This window comes from Taudactylus pleione, unplaced genomic scaffold, assembly GCF_031769625.1.
Source record: "Taudactylus pleione unplaced genomic scaffold, aTauple2 ptg000062l, whole genome shotgun sequence".
Taxonomy (NCBI): Eukaryota; Metazoa; Chordata; class Amphibia; order Anura; family Myobatrachidae; genus Taudactylus; species Taudactylus pleione.
This window is the reverse complement of record NW_028284464.1, coordinates 4992035-5000812: the sequence shown is the minus strand read 5'-3', so window position 1 is coordinate 5000812 and position 8778 is coordinate 4992035. Positions and strand designations below refer to the sequence as shown.

The 8778-nt window shown below is 42.1% G+C and overlaps 1 protein-coding gene across 3 annotated transcripts in view; it reads right to left on the bottom strand.

Moving 5' to 3' along the window:
• Positions 1–2784: 2784 nt before the first annotated feature.
• Positions 2785–8778, bottom strand: part of CHEK2 (checkpoint kinase 2) — a 53124-nt gene continuing 47130 nt past the window's right edge. For all 3 annotated transcript variants that reach the window (XM_088465356.1, XM_088465359.1, XM_088465358.1), the window contains 2 exons: positions 4592–4663; positions 2785–4019 (listed from right to left, as the gene is read on the bottom strand). In XM_088465356.1, coding sequence (XP_088321482.1) covers positions 3903–4019; positions 4592–4663 — 189 coding nt within the window. In that variant the 3' untranslated portion in view covers positions 2785–3902. The remainder of the gene's footprint in view (positions 4020–4591; positions 4664–8778) is intronic.

Here is an 8778-nt window from a genome sequence, read left to right as displayed (position 1 = left end):
AATTGAGGGCCCCCATCCTGGGAGAAAATAGCCCATGCTGATAGTGCTGGGGCTATCGCCAACACTCCTGGGGTGTAGCGTTACTATTAGTAAAAATATGTTCTTGCTTTTTTTCAGTGGCGAGCTACAGATGTCAGTAAGCTCTGTCATGCATAAATTAAATGGCTGCCAAGGCATGATGGCAATTAGAGACCCACATAGCAACTGCATGTCACAAAAGTAAGGCACTGACACAGTGACAATTTTATTTGAATAGCCATTCCCCTAAACAACCCTCCTTCTTCAATGTATTACTCACCTATACTCCCTCCCACCCCCCCTCCACTTAAACAACGCTAACGGGGAGCGAGAGACCAGGCTGCGAAATGACAGGCATAGTGCCTGTTCTCCCTATTGAAATGAATGGTTGTGCTGTGAGTGGTCAGAATGTTAGAAAAGTCATTCTGATTGATAGTACCCCTCATGGGCGGGTTACTATTGCAGTGCCCCTTAAACATTGCTGCTTGCATCTGAGGGATCCGTGTAGTTCTGTAAACAATCTCGCCTGTCAAAACTTTTTAGGGGCGGGTTTAGTGACTATTTTACAAACTGCCAGTTGATAAATCTCGGGAATTGTATGCTTTCCATGTGCAAAAATCTGGATAGCTATGTGCTTAATGGTGAATTGTAAACTGGCGGTTTTGACCTTAGTATATTTGTGGGCAGGGCTGGTGCAAGGTATCTTGGCACCCTAGGCATAGCTTCAGCCATCCCTTATACAGTGCCGAGTAGTGCCTCCTATACAGTGCAGCAGCCGTAACTCACGAGTGAGCTCCAGCCTGGCTCCGGCAGTGGGCGCAGCAGCCAATGAGAGTCTGTCTGACTCTCATTGGCTGCTAAAACAAACACACCGCTACCGGGTAGTACGAGTGTACTACCCGGCACCGGTGTGTTTGTTACTGTGTAGTGTGGACCGCACTACACTGACTGGGACCACGAACATGGTTTTATTTTTTCTGGACCCAGCAGCGCCCTCCAGTGGCAGCTGCCTAATGGTAGCGCCGGCCCCGTTTGTGGGGTGCAAAACAGACATTTAGTAAATTTACATCTGCATCTTAGCTGCTAGCTCCATTCCAGTGCCTCTTGTACAAGCAGAGTCACCAATCACCAGATCATTTAATGTGCCTGGCAGTCCTGCAAGCATGCCTGTAATCACATTACGAGTAGATAAATATATGAAAAACACTTTAAAAAAGTTAGTCTATCATGTCACTATAATATCATAATGGAAAACAGTTTTGGATGTATTTATACACAGAGGCTGTGTTTCTATATTACCAAAGTGTAAAGGATATATTCTTTTAAAAATGTGCCTGCTGTGTTTGCATCAGATACGACCAAACCAAGCTGTGCTTTTCCGTGTCAGATTGCCCACCGGCGGCTGCTGGAAGGTGACCTTTCCTCAGGCGCTGGGCTCACAACACCCAGTGGATCCCCTCTACCCCTTTTGGTTCCTCCCCCCCATTCCTTTATTGTGTCTATATAAAGATAACATAGTAAAGTATTTTTCTTTTAAACTGTATAAAACTTTTTCCCAAAAATGTCCCCAAATTGCCAATTTTTTTGTTAAATTCTATATTATGTAAAATAACAAAAACCACCATTTTTGTCAAATAAATGATACTGAATAAGATTTAAATAGCTATTAATATACATAATTTAATCATAAAAAAGTAACAATTTTGGGGCCATTTTTGGAAACAATATTAGCCAGTTAAGTTGTTAATAGATATACATACGGTATACGCTCTTCGAAAGATTTGGAAGGTGTAAATATGTCACATTTTTTAACAGAAAATCACCTTAACTGGTATATTTATATCAAAAGATCTCAACTGTGCACAAATTTGTTACAAAGAGAAGCAAAACCACTAAATAACTTACTCAGTGATTCAATTTTTTTTTCAAACACAAAAAATGGTCTATTGGTAACCAACGTACAAATCTAGTGTTACACAAGATCAGTCCTTACACATTTGAGCTTGGTCAGTTTCAGGATAGCCCGATCTGTTATAATTTAATCCTGTGATTTTATAAAATGAACCTACACATCACATTTACTAAACTCACATATAGGGTGGAATTCAATTAGCCACAGTACTTTACTGCCAGATAATTGACCTCGAGGGCTCATTCAAATAGCCCTGAAGTCAGGATTTATCAGGGGTGTGGCCTAATCGCAGGAAGCGTGGCCACACCCCCCTTAGGGATTTTTTTTTTTTTTTAAACGGAGCTGTGCTGAGGAGGGGGACCCTCAGTCAGGGGCAAATCAGTGTGATTGCACCCCCTTCAGAGGAGAGGAGACTGTTGCTGCTTAGCAGCAGCAGTCTCCCTGGTCCCACCTGCAGCGTGTGCTGAGCTGCCCACGGGAAACCGGCACTTATCGGGCATTTTTTTTCCCTACCTGAGGCAGGTGGAAAAAGATGCCCGGTAACCAGCCCAATTATCGCGTCTAGTGTTTAAAAAAAAAACGTGAAAAACACCCCTTTTTTTGCACCCGAAAAGGTATCGAGTCTAAGTGAATTCCCCTCCTTAGTCTACAACACATATGCCACCAGCGTAACAATGAAATCAAAACATTCTAAAACAATCTCTACATACTAGAGATGCTTAGAAGTTACATAAAACAAATGCAAAATATAATGATTTGTACAACAAACATATTACACAAAAGTTGCAGCTTTTGAGGTTGGTGAAAATGAGTATTAAAATGAGTTATGTACCAATTTATTGTGACATTAATAAGAAATGCATACTGAAAGGCGTTTATTGGTAAATTTCCACCAAGGCATATTATACAAGGCCGATAGAGAGTAATGTTTCAGCTACCATAACTAAATTGCTTTATAATACAAAAATGATATTACTACATACGTAAACTGCTGTAAATAATATCCAGCGATATAAACAGCGAGTTCTGAGGTCATTACTTCAGTGGTCATTAGGAAAACATATGTATTAGAAGGAATAATGCAGCCTTAAATATGTATTATTGAGGATAGTAGAAGTCACTTCGGCCTTTCTAAACTTGTGCTTTTACATGGTCACATAACTTCTCAGCAACTTCCTATATCCGTATAAGACTTACAATAGAGAATGCAATATTCCATGTATATTTGATAGAACAAGTATAAATAATGACCTTGCTTGGGTACATTTGGATATAATAAAGTCACGGGGTAATTTTTGGTTGATATTCATACTAAGTAATGTGACAGTCATATGTGAAGCAGCAAAAATGTTTTAAATACTACTAATACTATTTATGTGATTTGGATGTCCAACACTCCACTAAATTTAATCCGACTTCCTCCTGATGTCTCAGCTGCTAAGCGTCACTCAGAAAATATTCTCAGAACATTATGCAGACTTTTTTTGTGTTGTCGAAACAATGACGACACCAGTCACATTCCTGAGTATAACGGGATCACATACCCAGACATATGGCCAAACAGGTCCACTTTGCACAGCCCAGTTTTCTGATAACTACACAAGCATGCAGCACTGCTTTGGACTCTCATGTTATGCTCCATGGATAAGCCAATAAGCCTGAACATGTGCTACAGTATCATTCCCTTTCTCATCAGAGTTTAGCATTACATCTGTACAACCATACCGAACAGTTTCTTCACTTTACATAATAAATAAAAGTCTACCCAGAACTATAAAACAACATATGGCTTCTTTTAGAAATGTAACTCCCCTATTTCTTTTTCTGTGAAACAAACATTAGCCTACTATTTCCAGTGTATTGCCAGCAACTAGCGTATAAGTAGTTGCACTGTAGAACACAGAATATATAAAAAGTAGAAACTGTTTATTGTACAAAGATTACAAATATTACATAAGCATGTCACAGGCTGCTACACAATCTTGTCATGTTTTACTCTCTTTCCGTGCTGTGTTGTTGATGCCTCTGAACATGTGGAGGTACTGGCTTCTGGGTGTGGGTCGTGTACACGCTTACGACTTATGGCATGCTGCGGATTAAACACAATGTGGAAACCCATTATTGAAACTGCAGGAAAAGTTTTGTAAATGTTTATGCAATTGTTATGTTAATGATAGGAATAAACAAGCTACCTTATGGGATATGACTTATATTCAAGCATGATAGCAAAAGAAACTGGACACTGGTAATAGAAGTGGATATAAAATAGTTAAAAGAACAAATCAAATGTTACTATAAATTTTGCAGCACAAATACTGTATAGTGCGAAAGTGATGAGAATGAGGGAGAGATAGCTTCTGGCTTAGAGATGAGCAGTTCCAGCTCTGTCCCGTTAAGAGCCTGAGACTAATGCGGTGGCAAAAATGGTTTTGTGTTTCATCTATGAGATATTCTGAAACTAGATACTGAACCATCCTCTGCAGCAATGCATTTGCTTCCTATTGGTGCTGCACAATATGCACAAAACAAATACTGTATGTGAGCATAGTGTAGTAAAACTACTAATGTGTTGGCCAAAAAATGAAAGCAAAATAGAAGTACACACATCTCCATGTATCACAAAATAACTAATGGATCAGACAGAAAACAAAACGGAGTTACCTGTGAGGGTGGAAGCATTGGGTGGTCAGCATCATACATTAATCTCTTAGCGATACTTTTCATTTCAGAATCCTAAGAAAAAAAAAAAACAAAGAACGCAAAAAAGTATAACTTACACAGTATAAAATGAATGCTTGACTTAGAATACATAAGTTTTGTTGATTTTTAGCTGTTTTTTCTGCATGCAAATAGCTAAATGCATTCACTGCATACATTTTTTTTAAAGCTTTGTTCTTCAATGGAGAAACCAGTTATTCCTCTGGCAGCTGTGTATTGTCCTTTTCTTTCTCTATAACGGTTCAGTATAATGTGCAGGGCTTCCTGTATGATTGCATTTGCTAACACAAGTAACACTTGCCATGTTTTGTGCTTCTCCAAGACAAATGAAACCTCTTCCTTAGACGCTAAAGGAAAATGGCCATCCCAGTGGGCAAAACTGTAACAGATGGTAAATAGTTCACTGACACCTAGTTGTAATTGGGATGTGCAGAAAATTGTATTATCCTTCTGCACTTAGGTGCAATGTAATAATATTGGTACTTATGAGGTGCTGATGATGTGTGTACACCATTGTTGTCACAAAAATTGTGTTCATAAAACAGAAAGACACAAGACTTATATTAAATATATCAAATTGAAGGTCCTTCAAAAATTGTAACCAAGTGCTACATTGACCTGAGCCTATTTGGTGGTGACAGGGCTCCGTGTCTGCACAGAAATATTATGCACACTACACAAGGCAGAAATAGCCAGACACTACTGAGACAATATTGCTGTGTCCAGATATAATTAGACTATTTGTACCAATATTGTCTGAGCAAATCCCATGACCACCTTCTAAACTATAATACAAACTGACTTTGTATCAGTCTAATCTAAGCTATTTGCTACAGCGGTATGCAGTCGGGAAGCCAGGGACCTAATCCCGACAACCGGCTTCCCGACTGTCATATCCTGGCAAGGGTCTAAAGACAGGCGTCGATATGCCGACGTCTGTCAGACATAGGCCGGGAGCCCGACGCCCGGCATCCCGACGGAAGGGACGCCGAGCGTGGATAGCCACGGGGGGGAGGGGGTTGTTTGGTTAGGTGTAGGGTTCCCGGGGGTGACTTAGGGTTAGTCACCCCACCGGGAGGTTAGGGTCAGGCTAGGGGAAGGGGGGGTTAGCGTTAGGCACCCCCGGGAGGGACTTAGGGTTAGACGGCGGGGAAGGGGGGTTAGGTTTAGGCACTTAGAGGGGGGATTAGGGTTAGGCACTGGGGGGGGGGAAGGTTAGGGTTAGGTACCCCTAAGGGAGAGTTAGAATTAGGGGGTAGAAATAGGTTAGAAGGTTAGTATATACTTACCTTTGACGATCGGGATTTCCTCCTCTGCCGGGATGCCGCTATCGGGATTCCAACCGCCGGGCATGGGTCCGTCGGTAATTCATACCGATTCCGTTACAGCACAGTAGAGCACATTAATACATATTATTATGGTAGCCCTATTAAATGGTAAAAATAATTCATCCAAAAACAAACACACACATAATAATAATAATAATAATAATAAGTGTATTGTCCTATAGTCACTGCTCATGTCAACATATGCTTTAACTACAGGTTTCAACTACTTGGCTGAGTGCATGGGCTATGACCCCAGTAATCATGCGGGTATGTAGAAGTACTTATGTGCAGACTTTCATAGAAGAAGCTGGCACTACACCATGTGTATACTGGGAAACCACATGTACTTGTTCTGTCCATCCTTTTCTGTGTATTATGTTGGTACTCTATATGCACACCTTGCAGAACGTAAGGAATAAAACAATATTTAAGTGATGGTTTGTTCTAAGATTATTACAATCCAAGCAAGCATTCTACCATCTTGCATAATGCAGTAATTGTGGTCACTAGTTGTACTATTTCCTTGCACAACTGATATTCCATTATAGTTCTGCAAAAACAGGTACCATTAATATTACATAAATGTGTGTTACTGAACAGTTACAGACAAACAGGTTGGATATATACAGCCCTATTAAATGCATTTATTATGTGCATTAACAGTGCTTAGTACTTCCAAAACTCCTATGGTGTTTCAGTATGGTTGCTTTTCAGGACTCTGGGCCTGATTCAGAGCCGGACGCTCTGACCAGAGCGCTCGCTCTGAATCAGTGCCCTATTACCTAAAAATGGAGCGGCCTCCTGGCCGCTCGCATAGCTGTGGGTGACCACCAACAGCATATGCGAGCGGCCAAAAAGATGGTCGCGATGGTCAAGACCATCGCGACCATTGGGCTTGCGACGAGACCCTGCGGTAGGGTCTCGGTGACCGCAAGCCCTGGAGTGATTTTGGCTCTATCAGAGCCAAAATCACTCCCACTGACATCACTAGTGATGTCAGTGGGGCCGGACCCAGACGGAAGGCGTTCCCATGGGAACGCCTCCGTCTGGCAGCCACGCCCCCGGCACGCCCACCAAAGGGGGCGTGCTGTCAGTCACCATCGACAGCACGCCCCCCCCTTTGGTGCGAGACCCAGCCAAGCTGTCGCTGTCCGGGTCTCGCGCATGCGCACGACGGAGCTCCCTCCCTCGTGCATATGCACATTGTGCTAACATCGACCCACTTGCGAGCGTCCTGCGCTCGCGAGCGGGTCTGAATGACCCCCACTGTTCATTTGACTGCAGCCCCTCTCATCAGCACATATTCCTGCACATGCATAGTACAAAGTGGTGACACGTACTGTAAAATTGATTACAACATGCCTGATTCAGTCACACGCAATGCAGATGTTTTACAAAGTTAAATGATATTCTGCTATTACGTGCACTGGTAAATCCCTAAAAACTCCTACATGGCATGCGTTACAGTGTGTACGCATAAAGGCGCTGTTGAGGTTGAGACGCACAGTATCAGAAATATCTTGGAAAGCACAGAACTTTGTTAATGGGCAATCGACTTCACACAATTGTTATAGATGCAATGGCTAATTTATATCATTGCCTTTAGTAATGCACCATAATAAGGAGTTTCTGGCTACAGGTTGAGGCATACACAGAGGATTCTTTGGCCAATTTTCTGCACGTTACACTTTGTTAACCTTCCGGCTCATTCCCGTATCACCCCTGGGAGTATACGATTGCTAATGGCTGTTGGTGCTGCGGTACACAAGGCCACCTTTCAAAGGCACATAACACGGACCATCTCTGTGTGTCTGTTTAACCACTGCCCAGGAACGCCCAGCACTTTTCTAAGATATTTATATTCTTTGTTTTATTGAAGCACCACATGTTTAGCAATGAAAAACACTACAATAATAAGAACAATCACCACAGATATACAATGTAGATGGTGGTCAAATAAACAAAAAGTAAAACAAAGAACAACATTATTTAGCAGATATATAGTATACAAAAATAAAATAGATTCTCGCTTCTTGTCTCCTCTCCTGTCGGCATAATAACAGAATAGGAGGATCACCAGCCGTGACCTGCCTAGACGCGGCGGTGTGACATCACAGGTCACGCACGCCACGTTGCCCACCCTGCCAGTGATCCAGCAGTCACCAGCCAGCCCTTCCCGAGGGCGAGTGACGCAGCCAGCTCTGCCCACCCCGCCAGTGAACCAACAAATTTTTTTTTATCATCAATAATTTTTATTGAAAATGATTAAAGGAGTAACAAGAAACAAGCTAAAGGCATGGGGAAACCGTAAAGTAGTGATGACATCGTCACTTGCAGCAGTGGGAGGTGTTGGAGGAGCAGTGTGCGCCTCCTGGCTCCCATAGCGATTGAATGTCGGAGACAGGACATTAGTATATAGATATACTAGCTGAAGTACCTGGCATTGCCCAGGTTTAAATATTCAAGTTATTAAGTTTTATTATGTGATGTTATCCAAATCCATCCAGTGGAAGGCCCAGAACAGGCTCCCCGGATCAAAGTTCTGCCCAGCGTACACCAACAGGAGGTCCGACCAGAACCCTAACCTCCCTAAAACCTGGCCAGGATCCAAATGGACCACCTTGCATTGGTTTCATCCCAATCGGTGCAGGGGTGTCCAACAACCAAACAGACAGATAAATGAATTTTATATATAAGATTCCCCACCCTCCCCAATGGGACTTCACTATGGGTACTATAGGAGGTAAATAAGAATTAGTTTGGTTAGGAATAGAATGTATAGTTGGAAAAGGTTTTCTACAT